The sequence below is a fragment of the Balearica regulorum genome, chromosome 5 (assembly GCF_011004875.1).
Source record: "Balearica regulorum gibbericeps isolate bBalReg1 chromosome 5, bBalReg1.pri, whole genome shotgun sequence".
Taxonomy (NCBI): Eukaryota; Metazoa; Chordata; class Aves; order Gruiformes; family Gruidae; genus Balearica; species Balearica regulorum.
Window position 1 is genome coordinate 5,652,958 of NC_046188.1, and position 12,113 is coordinate 5,665,070.

The following is a 12,113-nucleotide window of genomic DNA, read 5'->3' on the forward strand; positions in this document are numbered from 1 at the left end:
GATAAATCTCCAGGCAGTGTCCATACAACCCACTTGGCTCCAGCACTTGCATACATACAGTCTCCTCGCCGTAGCTGATGAGGGGAGAGGGCTGGCCAGACCCAGATGAAGATATGTTCTCAAACGCATTTGGTGGCTGTGGTCTCAGATTGATACACACCTCAGGTCCTCCAGAACTGCTCAGCCCACACACCAACCCTTCTCGGCCAGCTGTCTCTGCTCCATTGCTTTCTGCATGAGCAGCGTTTTCTGACCAGTGATCTGCAAACATCTCGGTGCCTCTTTACTACCGAAGGAGTCTTCCTGCCTGGATTTCACTCCACTACCCAGGAGTTAGCAGTTTCGGTGGTTCTACCAGAAGATATCTAGGAAGCCACAAACTTCAACAGCTTGAAAACTGCCAACGTAGAGCCCGCTGCTCCTCCCCTCTCCTCCCAGCACACAGGCCCAGAGCCCAAGTTGCTGCAGCATTTCTTCTGTACGTTCTCCCCACGCCTGGGAAGGAAAGGGAGGGCAGGCACAGAGCTCTTGGGAAGCTGGCTGCCCCACCCCATTAGGATTCTTTGGGAATCCCTGCTAAAATCTTTGCTGATCTGTAAAACTGGCTGCACACACTCACATTTAATGTATGGGCTCCAGTATTAGTTCAGCTTGGGCAAGCTTCATCCCTAGCAAGAACCTTTCCATTTTCAGCCTGTCGGATATGACAAGTGCTGTCACGTAGTCACTTCCAGTCTACTGCCCTTTCCTCCTACGACGACTGGATTTTCCCTCCGTGAGGAAACAGGCAGTGCAATATTTGACACTGCTGCTGCAGCCCGGTGTGGGGAGAAGGGTAAGGCTGGACTGAGCAGAGGCACCTGGCAGCAGCTGGACTGGTTCATTTGGAGGCAACCACAGCTTGTGAGTTGTCTTAGACCCTAAGGGGAAGGGACAGTCTTTAATCCTCTGCATTCACTGCCTGGTGTGACATGAGCCCGTCCTGTGCTGGGAGCTCTCAGGGAATAAAGAGCAGCAAATCACCCCATTATCGGCAGGGCAAGCCAGCTCACCCGGCTGCAACACTGCTCTTTTCATGAATTACAGTTTCACACATCCTAAAATCTGGTGCTGTGCAACAGCGATGGACTGACATGAGCAGCCAGATCTATCAGCTCCTTCAACCTTCTTAAAGGCATTTTTCCCTCAAGAAAGAAATACCAGGTAACTACCAAGCCTGCAGAATACTCAATATCACACATACTCTCCCAAGAAAAATGACACAAACTATTGCCTCCTGGATCAAAAACTGGCCCCATTTGTAATTTAAGCCAGTCCGACCCAGGTAGACTGAAGAACTGGAAGTCACGCTCTGCTGACAAGCACTGGACCATGTCTCTTCCTTTGGTTTTATCCTGGATGTAGCGCTGAATTTAACTCACCAAGGGGAATCACATTTTCATTTCTGGTCTGCATAACAAAGCTCAAACCAGAGACAGCACACACCTCGCAATTTTAGAACTCGAGTGTTCTGAACAACGTACCACAGCTGGTGGGAAAAGAGTTCATTTCTGGCAGAACAAGCAACTTCGGAAAGTACCGCTCAGCTCTTTAGAACATCTGACACTAAATATAATAAGCTTGCAACAGTGCACTTAAAGCCTGAGTTTTCTACAGATATTTAAAACAAAAAATTGAACCTGAATATCAGGAATATTTTTAGAAAGCTTGCCTTTCAACCTTTGATTTATACCACACGTATACCTCCTGTATATTATCAGGATGCCGAGCTTTATATCTGCATCGCCGCTATCAGCACAGTCATATCTCATGCTGGACAACATCACCACATTTCCAGCTGACACTAAAGTGTGATGTGAAGTTGGTACGCACTCTGCGAGGAATGAGGCTGTCATGTCTGATCGAGAGCACACAACAGATTTCACAATTTCTATCTTGTGGGTTTTGTATTAAGGAATTGCTTTAGAGCTGACACTTCTGAAAATAAGGGGAGAAAAATCAGTTTAAGGAAAAATTTCTATCTCAAGCTGGGGGACAGCAAGCACAAAAAGTTGTTGCCTCTGTCTTTAAAGCAAAAAAGATAAATCTAGAGCACAATATTAAAATACTACAGAAAATTAGATAACATTATATGGACCTAATTTCACACATTTTAAAAACCAGAACCGAAGTACAACAACTTTTCAGTTGTTCACATTTCAACATTAGTTTTTTCATCAGAAATCACTCACACAGCAGTTGAACACAAGCAACAGAAATTTAACTGTGCTTATCCTAGATGATATTAAAGTGCTAAAAATGCTCTCCAAGCACTAGTTACTTTAAAAATACACACACACACACACACACATCGTCATGTTATTTTGCATGGAACAGAGCAGGAGGAGCATGCAAAGTAAATTTCTGCCTAAGGTTAAATATACAGGGGGGGGGGTAAAAAAAGGCATTTACCGTCTGGCAGAGGCGAATTTAATTCAGAAACATTGTAAGATGGTAATGGTGCCACTCTTGCCGAATGTTTCTTCATCCTTTGAAACTGCTCTCCTACTCACACACTCACTTCGTCTTTAGTCTGCATCGCTTTTGGTCCTGAGTACTATAGTAAACACTCGGCTATGGCTGGTGGCTAGATATTGTTCTGGAGATGCTGCAATAGGCTATGAGTACTGATTTGCTGTTTCCCTGGGAAACCATTTGCAACACATTCAAACAATGCTTGACCTCTGCTAACACTTTTCTTTCATTCAATTGTTACGCGCAGCAGATAAAATATAAATATAAATAAAGTAGCTATCGCGCTTTGTAAACTTGAAAGTGCGGCAGCCCCTTTGCGTGAAAGCAAGGATTTCACATCAAATATCTGCGCTGTGTTAGCAAAGCAGACGGGAGATTTCTCAGACAACTGCAAGGGAATTATGCAACACAATTTTCTGGTTCCTTACGCTGTGACAATACATGGATGATTACAGTAATTATTTTAAATAAACTTTGAATAACGTAACTCCTATAGAGTCGCTAAATCAGGAATGCCTTGGGCAAAACAGCCAGTAACATCCAGCTCTGTATCTGACAACTAAGCAATGGTATTGCAGGAGTCTCTCCTCTTTTAATGCCCTATAAAAATTGTCACAACCAGGATATATATGTATATATAGGCCACAGTTGGTCTACATTTCTTCCTCACTTCCCTTGAGGCAGCTAGGACATTTTGGTCCCTCTTTGCCTGACATATTCTCTCTCTTCTACTCCCTTTTTATTATTATTATTCTTTATATTAATGGAAGTTGTTCACTCGGAGCAATGAGAAGGTTTCAGTGAGCAAACCAGTGACAGCCCGTACAATTTCGGCAATTCTTGGAAAACCCATCCACCTGTGTAACCCGGCACTATGCTGGGAGCTTTCTTTGCCAGGAGGTGGTTACCAACACCTCTTAAGAGTCCTGGCTTCAGAGCTCCTCACCAAGAGAACTACTATCAAGTCTTATCCGAGAATTTGTAGGTAGAAAGCTTTACCATTGATATTCAAGGTATTTGCTATAGGAACTATGGGAAATAAAAAGGACAGAAAGGCAGCTTAGCTCTAACAGAATCTGCTAGCAAAGCTGCTGAATTTTTAAGGGCCACAAGTATATACCTTTCATCTACAGTCTTTGTGCCTTTGATAGCAACTGAGAGTGGGGATTCCTGGCCTGGGGCTTGGTCCTCCATCCCCTACTGTACCACCAGACAGGGGAAGTTACCGGCTGTAAGGGAGGCCATAAAGTAATCTGAAAAGGACCAAGAGTCACCAACCTAGAATGTCATGGGGTGGGCTTCCTAAAGCCCAACAGGGATCTTGTGTGTTTTACACAGCAACAAGCACCGTGATGGCGTACATGTGCAAGAACTGTTCCCTTCTCTCACCCGTGCGGAGCCAGGATATGTGGAGGAGCAGAGAGGAGGAAGCCGAGTCCCGGCCGGATCATCCTTTGGGTGCAGCCACAGAAGAGCCTGGCACATGCGGAGAACTGAGCTATGCCATCCTAAGTGATGAGGCAGCCCATGACCCACCGTACCCAGAGGGGTAAAAAGTGACTCTTGGGTATTTGGGGCAACCAAGCCACCAGCACTCCCCTTTAATGCTGCTGTTATTCCCCTTTGGGAGACAGTGTGGTCTGCACTCTTTTATTAATAGGATGTGGTGACACAGTAAGAAAGAGGCAGTGGAAGGGCAGAAAAAAGGAAAAAGTACCTCATCACCCCCTCTCCCAAGGCCATCCTGCTCCAGTGTTGAGTACCTGGGACACACTACAGAAGAAGTACAGGGGAGAGAAATGGTTACAGCTGCCTGGTTTTCCATCCAGCCTGTCCTCTCCTGGAAGGCTTGGAGCTCTCCTTTTAGGATCTTCATTATATTCCCTGTGGCTGATAAGGCTCTCCACCGTGACAGTCTTTTCCAAGGCATCACACTACATCTCATAAAGCTAACCGGCTTTTACTGCTTATCTGCATGCAGAGGATTTCCAGCACTGTGTAACAACCACTATTCCAAAGAAAATTATCTTCCCAATTTGCAGAAGGAATTTTATTCTCCCCTCTAAAGTGCTGAGACTCAGCAGACTTTGTGATAATCACCAGTCAAGTAATTGCTGGCTCCAAAATCACAAGGCTATCTATTAATACATGTCTAGTCCTTGAGCATTTATGTAATATAAACAACATAATAATATAACACAGAGATTGTTTTTAGAAAACCATTTCTACAAATAGGAGCTTATAATGAAATCATTAACGAACCTTAACAATGGTGAGGATGAAACGCATGAGACAATGTCAAGCAATTCGAGACGTTTCTTTCAGACAATTTCAACATTAATGGCAGAACGTGATTGCATCTAAAAGTTGCTGCATTTTTTTTCCAAAGGAAAATCAGCCATCATTTTAACACCGTATCTCAGAAACCATATTCAAATCCACAAAGCACTCTTTTAAATATCTACCCCAGCAATTTGCACTTCGTACAACAGTTACAAGAGAAACGAAGCAAATACAAAATTGTTTTAAAAATATGTGTGATTGGTACCTATAACTCCCATCAAAGATCGTAGCTTTAAAAGCATCAGCTTCTCTGGCTACACAAGCAAGAGCTTTGGCCATCTGTTTCTGCTCCTACTATGAATAGCTGACTGCATTTCTGTATGAGATGCTATTATATAGGTCCTCTGATCCTTCCTGTGTACTCTCAATCTCCACTCTAAGTGCGCTGAAGAAATGAATAAAATAATACAGAGCAGAAGTGAGAGAAGCAAGCTCTGCCGCTCTCTCCTGAGGTACCTCAGACACAAACCCATCCACAAGTGGAATGTGATGTCCAAATTTACCAGGATGGCATGATAGTTACTTCACAGATTGCTAGTCAACATGAAATCTGCAGTCCTGTGCTATCTTACTCACCTCACATTTATGCAAGGCACCACAGCCGGCAAATACGTTTTTTTCCCCAAAAAATTCAAGAGTAAACTAGTTTCTGGGTACCTTTAAAACAGATTTTCATACGTTGTTGCTTGCCTCAAGTTCTGTGCCTTCGGTGTGCAACATGTTAAAGTTTTCTTATTTGCAGGGAGTGGAAGCTGTGTGATACCTGGCTCACAGCTGGGAGCCCCAGATCCCCGTCAGCCACCGCTGAGCGGGCTGGCTCGCAGTCTAGAACTAACAAAACCCGATACAATCCAATGCTTCACACAATCACTCTACACAGCCAATGATTTTCACTCAGGGTGTCCCTATCTGTCAAGGAAACATGCAGTATGAATTATAGCAGTGTGAATTATGCAGTGCGTAGCTATACAGCATAAATGATAACCCAGGCTGCAGGCTCACAACCTCCACATCTGTTCCTGCTTAAGGCAAACACTGTTAAGACACTAACCAAAGCTCTCAAGCCAAACGAAGTATCCACTCCCTTGCACCAGTTTTATTGTAAAAGATAATAATTGAATAAGGGGCATCTCAGGAGAGATTCCTCATCCCTGGCCAAAAGCCCCAGCGGTCCGAGGCCTCTGAACCGCATCCAGATTGCTTCCTGCCACCCGCCCTGTGCCGGCACGGTGCACGCTGCCTGCAGCAGTCTCTGTCCCCTGGCTCAGAAAATATTAATCCAGACGAGAGCACGGGGAAGCTGCGACTTTGCTGACTCACTAACCAGACAGCAAACCAGCGCTGGAAGCGGAGTCAGAATTAGGGAGTGCTGAATCACATTCAGTAACGAGTACTCCACACTCACAGCAGAAAGGAACTGATGCCATCAAAACATACACTGTCCTCTTGGCTTAAAACATCTCTGTTTGGAGTAGTTAGCCATACATATTTAAGAGACCTACTGCAAAAGTAAAGGGTATTTACTCTTCTTCACTGAAGTTGCAACCTACATAAAAAATTGTAGCTGAACTCTGGGTAACCACAGGTTTATCTTAAGTGTCAGCCACACATGGATGGATGTTTGCTTGCAACAAACTGCACTCCAGCCACGGATGTACTCAAGTTTCTGCTGACAAAACTGGCAAGAGAGAGTAAAATCATCTGTAGTTTTACCTTGTGGTGAGATAGAAAGGATAAGGTCCCCATGGAGGACGCTATGCTGTCCCGTGTTGCTAGTTGGTTATGGTGCCTACAGTTCTAATCAATGAACAAACTCACCTATGTCAGGTTCAGTTTGGGGGGCTTCTTTTCCCTATGGGAAACAATTAATAATCAAAATTACAGTATTAATATAATCCTGACGGAGTGACAAAATATTTGATGCAGAGAAGATGAGAGAAGTGTGCTACGGCCCCAGGGAGACAGAATCATCTCAGCTAAAGGAAAACAGCTGCACAAGTACACAAAACACTGAATTTCGAGATTGATAATGGGATTCATCTCACTTGACTTTGGACACCAAAGTCTGAGCCAGTTATACAAAATCTTTTTAAGGTGAGTGATGGGAAACTGATGACTGTAGAAGACAACTCTCCTGGTCTCTCTTAGATGTCTATTGTAAACTAAGATTAGTAACTCTCTGAGAGCACCCACTTCTGCCCACTGACTACACTGGCGGGGAGGTGACTTGCTCACACCTGGTCATCTGGCTTTTAGACACCCTAGTTAGGGCAGATGCTCCCAATGGAAAACACCTTGTACGAATGTCTGATAAAGACATGAAAGGACTTTCTTCAACTCTAATTAATTTTGGAACAGTGTTCAGATCCAAACCTGCAGTCTGTCTTTGTTTTGAACACCGCTAGTTACAAATCCATATGAAATCCACTTTGCATACATCCCTGCAACTGACAGATCAGTCCATTCCCAATCACTAGACTCTCATAAACATGACTTTTATTGGCTCTTCCAGGCTGAGCATGTGTTTTAAGATGACAAGCTAAAAGGCCATTATCAAGTTCATTTTATCCTGTTGGAATATAAATTAGATGCAAGATGCAGAAGAGACAAACAGTCAAACTGAGATCAAAACAGATGTATCCTACAAAAGAGGGTTTTATGTATAGCAAAGTCAAGGCTTTAGTTTGAACTTTTACATTGCTTCTAGCAAAACCAGAAGCATGCAGCAAATGTTACTCGATTCAAATAACAAACTCAAGCCAAACCAACTTCCAAAACAGAAAAAAGAACCGTACATCTGACTGCTGTGCCCAGTCATGCCATATGGATTTTGAAAACTCAAATCCTGAATTCCCAACTCTGTCTTAATTCTCACTGGCTTAAATACTGTTGGATACCCCTGCTCAGCAACCCAGAATATCAGTGCTGTTTGATAAGCATCCCATTAATATCTAGAAGGCAGGTCACAGTCCTTCAGCCCTACCAGCGTGTGCTCACACACCATGTGGCGTGGACAAGGCTGTGCACACCTTTTCTCTCTGTGCTGTCTGCAGGAGCAACAACTGTCTGCCCACACATCCAGTGGCTACGTGACCAAACACACAACTGCATCACAGAGATACGGCAACTAATTATTCCCCAAGTGTAAATTAAACCAGTGTCCACAAGCCCATACTCAGGTGGTGAACACCAGAGCCATATACCTGCCTGTCTTCTCCAGATCTTCTGTCCAAAGAACCAGAATCAGGCAAACGATTCTTCAACGGCATTTCAGCCTGGGAGCCACGGCTCCCGGCCATCACTTGGCTTGTGGTAGAAAGACTGCCTTAACCTCGACCTCGCTCATAACCAGGTATGATCTGTTTGAGAATATTCATGTTGAAGGCACACTAAAGTCTCATGTGTTTCATGCACTGAGGCAGAAACTGAACTTTATCCAGATTTTCTAGTATTCTGCAAATACGTTGAAGCGAAGTGCTCACTGCCTGCTAAAATCTCACCTAATAACGGCAAGAAATACCTACTAAATCTGAAGAGACTTTAATTCCCTCGGAGGCTGGATGTTTATATACTGATCTCTAGTTCATGTTAACATGGGTTGCTGTTTTCAGTAAATCAGCCCAGGAATTCACTCTTTAATACCCACTCTATTTTTCTAACAGAAAAATGCAATGCGATCTATTTTTAGGCTTCCCAAGCATGCAGTTTCCAGAAATAAGATTAATGGCACCAGCTAAGCATCCACTCAAAGATGATGACATGAAGACTTGCAGCGCTACTCTGCCGTCCAGGACAGGAAAGTTTCTCCCTGCTGCCACAAGCAACTTTTTCAGACCTTGCGGAGCGGCTGCTAACCAGCTGACAGCTTGACTCTGCTTCTGGCTCTCACACCACTGTGAAACCAGTTTAAAAACACTCAGATCACTGACAGCCAGTTGTGCCTCAGCTACCAGAGGACAGATCCTGTATGCACCTGAAAAGCTCCTAACAGTTTTGATGCTACCAAGTGGCTAAGATGCTGCACATCACCATGATATGTTGCTTACTAACAAACCTGGAGCTGTTGGAGTGAGCCCACAGGAGGCCACAGAGATGATCCGAGGGCTGGAGCACCTCTGCTACGAAGACAGGCTGAGAGAGTTGGGGTTGTTCAGCCTGGAGAAGAGAAGGCTCCGGGGAGACCTTAGAGCCCCTTCCAGTCCCTGAAGGGGCTCCAGGAAAGCTGGAGAGGGGCTGGTGACAAGGGCAGGGAGTGACAGGACAAGGGGGAATGGCCTGAAGCTGCAGGAGGGGAGATGGAGATGGGATGTGAGGCAGAAATCCTTCCCTGTGAGGGTGCTGAGGCCCTGGCACAGGTTGCCCAGAGAAGCTGTGGCTGCCCCTGGCTCCCTGGCAGTGTTCAAGGCCAGGTTGGATGGGGCTTTGGGCAACCTGGGCTAGTGGAGGGTGTCCCTGCCTATGGCAGGGGGGTGGGACTAGATGGGCTTTAAGGTCCCTTCCAACCCAAACCACTCTATGGTTCTATGATTCTAAACCCAAAGTATCTGATGGTTCCCCCAATATCAGCAGCCCTCCTCACCAGAAGTAGTCAACTGACTTGAAAGTATTAAGATCTTCTGGTGTACTGCTTTTGGAAAGCTTTTTATTTGCTATGCAATTTTATACACCTGAGAACTAGTGTTTCCAAGCTTTCCCTGGGAAGCACAGGGATTAAAAATTTCAGTTAAAAAAATATCAAATTTTCCTTAATCATGCAACTTTTGAAACATAAACCGCTCACCCACAATGATCAGCAGATATACGCTAATGTCTCCAGAGCTGGCAATGCAGCTTTTTAGGTTTTTTATTCTGTTGTAACATGAAAATGTCATATAGTAAGAAACATTACTCTTAAAGGTGTAAGGAAAAATATGAATTGTGGGCATGGAGAGCTATTCTTCAGTTTTAATGAAAGTAATTCAGCATTTCACGCAAACAGGAAGTATATCAACTTAGATGCATCTTCAATATTTTGACATTATAAGAAACAAGATATGGATTTCAGGTTGACAAAAATATTAAAAGTTACCTCCAACATTAGAAACTCATTCATATTTACAGAAGAATCAGAAGAAGAATAAAAACCTGCTCAACAATAAACCGAAAAAGGATTCAAGACAACTTTATTTCAGCTGCCCAGTGCACACAGCGCTACTGACCTCAGAGCCTCTGCCAGGCTGAATGGATCCTGCTGTCCTAACCCTGAATTGACAAGACAAAATATGTTTAGTACTCCATCATAAATTTCGGCTTCGGGGCTTTACCAACTGCCAGGCACGGTGAAGAGCAAGAACCTCATGGGGAACACACAGAAATCTCATCTGTAGCACACACAGATCTCAAGTTGAGAAACCAGAGCTCACCAGAGTCCCTACAATACAGCCTACCTGCTTGAGGTGGAAGGATCTGCTCAACTGAGAAGCAGGGCTGGCCAAATGGTAAGGCTGCAAGATCATGCCACGAGCTTCTGAAAAACTACCTGGGTAGCCTTCAGCTACCCAGTCTGGGCATCCCACATCAAAAGGCATCTGAATTTCAAACACTTCAAGTTGAAAAGATTGCATGAAAGGTTCCTACTTCAGCTTGGCCACTCTGAAACTCACTGGAAGTAAAACACAGCACAAGTAGACAATCGACACACAGTCTATTCAACAACATAGAATAAATCTGCTATCAATTTCAAATATCCAATACAGACTTTCCAGACAGAATAATAAAATCAGATGCCCAACACTTATATTGTTTTTTTCCTGAGGAGAACAGCTTAGATGTAATTGCATGTCAGATAATTATTTGCCTTCCCAATGTTTTATTAACAAAGCTGCCACAAGTGAAATAAGCTGTCTCCATTTTCTGGTTCTGCAATTATGAAGTGCCTCCTCTTTACCACAAGAGAGCATTTGAGCTGAGAAAACTTCCATTTTGTGTTTGCCATCGTGACTGCAGAGCATGTCAGTGAGACAGTAAATCACTTCTCATATTTACTATCTTTTGGGGAGCCAGCAGTTAATTAGATGGCTTAGGACTTTTTTTCAGTACTGGAATCAGGGTAGCATAGCAGGCTAGAAATCCAGGGCTGGATGGTCCGAAAATGTAGCCTCCAGCAGTTCCGGTCTAGGCAGGTTCTGTGGTAGGAACAGGAGCTTGCGCCATCCAACACTGCGACCCCTACTACCCCAGATGGCACCACAAAGTTCCTTGGATGAAGAAATGTAACTAATTTTTAGGACAAATTACAGCATGAGATAATGTTTGTTGTCATGTTAGTGGTGCTGCATTACATTTCACAGCCCCTCTAATTTTAAAGGCTGGGTGCAGAATTCGCAGAGCTTTTGAAGCAAGATCTGAAGCTTCAGAAAAGATCCAAAAAAAGACTAGAGCAATCAGAGGTCTAAAAAAACTCCACAGTGTGTGTGAAGATGGAAGGAACCGGGGTCAAACAACTTAAGACAGAGGGGAGACAGCAAGTCAACTTCATGTGTGTAAAAGGTTCCTGCACAAAAGAAATTATTAATTATGTGTGTCTATGTTGACTGGGCCAGGAGAAAGAGACTTTAATGGCATTAATGGTAAGTTGCACAGTGGGACAGCAGGCCAACTGTTAAATAAGGAGAACAGCGAACCACTAGATGAGACGATGCCTGGTAGAAAATTCCCATTGCAGGATGGTTTTCAGATCATGGATGAAGTGGAGTTGACCGCCTCAGATAATGAGGACAGAGTAAGACCACTTCCTATCATAAAATGATTGTGATAAATAATTTGACCTCCCAATGAAGAACAGAGCGCCAGAAGGTGCTAAACATACTCAGAAATACCAATCCTTCAACGTGACTACATTTGGGTACTTAAGCCCTCTTGAAAGTAAAGGCCTTCCATTTCATTTAGCTTGTCCCATTCATTCACTCAACCTATATTCATCAAGCAACCCTGAGCTAATAATGAAAAGGTGCTAATAATAAAAACTAGCTATTATTAGCTGAGCTATTAATAAAAACTAGGGTGAAGGAAACATACTGTGAGCTCAGAATTGGTGTGAGAAGTAGGATGCTCTGCAGAATTCCCAAACAAGCATCCTGTCACTGTATCCAAACAATTTGAAGTGGTGTTTTCCAACCTGTATACCACAGACAACTCAGGACCACTGTTAAGGACAGGCACGAAATGTTAGGAAGAAAAGCAAGCCTGCTGCCAGCACATACTGCTTATTATTCAGG

General features: G+C 43.9%; 1 protein-coding gene across 6 annotated transcripts in view; it reads right to left on the reverse strand.

The window, feature by feature from the left end:
- The window catches only part of SLC35F4 (solute carrier family 35 member F4), a 131,993-nt gene that overhangs the window by 35,291 nt on the left and 84,589 nt on the right, over positions 1-12,113 (reverse strand). The window contains exon 1 of one of the 6 annotated variants that reach the window (XM_075753284.1): positions 2,452-2,583. The exons of the other annotated variants lie outside the window; for them this stretch is intronic. Within the exon in view, the coding sequence (XP_075609399.1) occupies positions 2,452-2,527 (76 nt within the window). The 5' untranslated portion in view covers positions 2,528-2,583. Of the gene's footprint in view, positions 1-2,451; positions 2,584-12,113 lie in introns of those variants that run through there. 6 annotated transcript variants of the gene reach the window in all.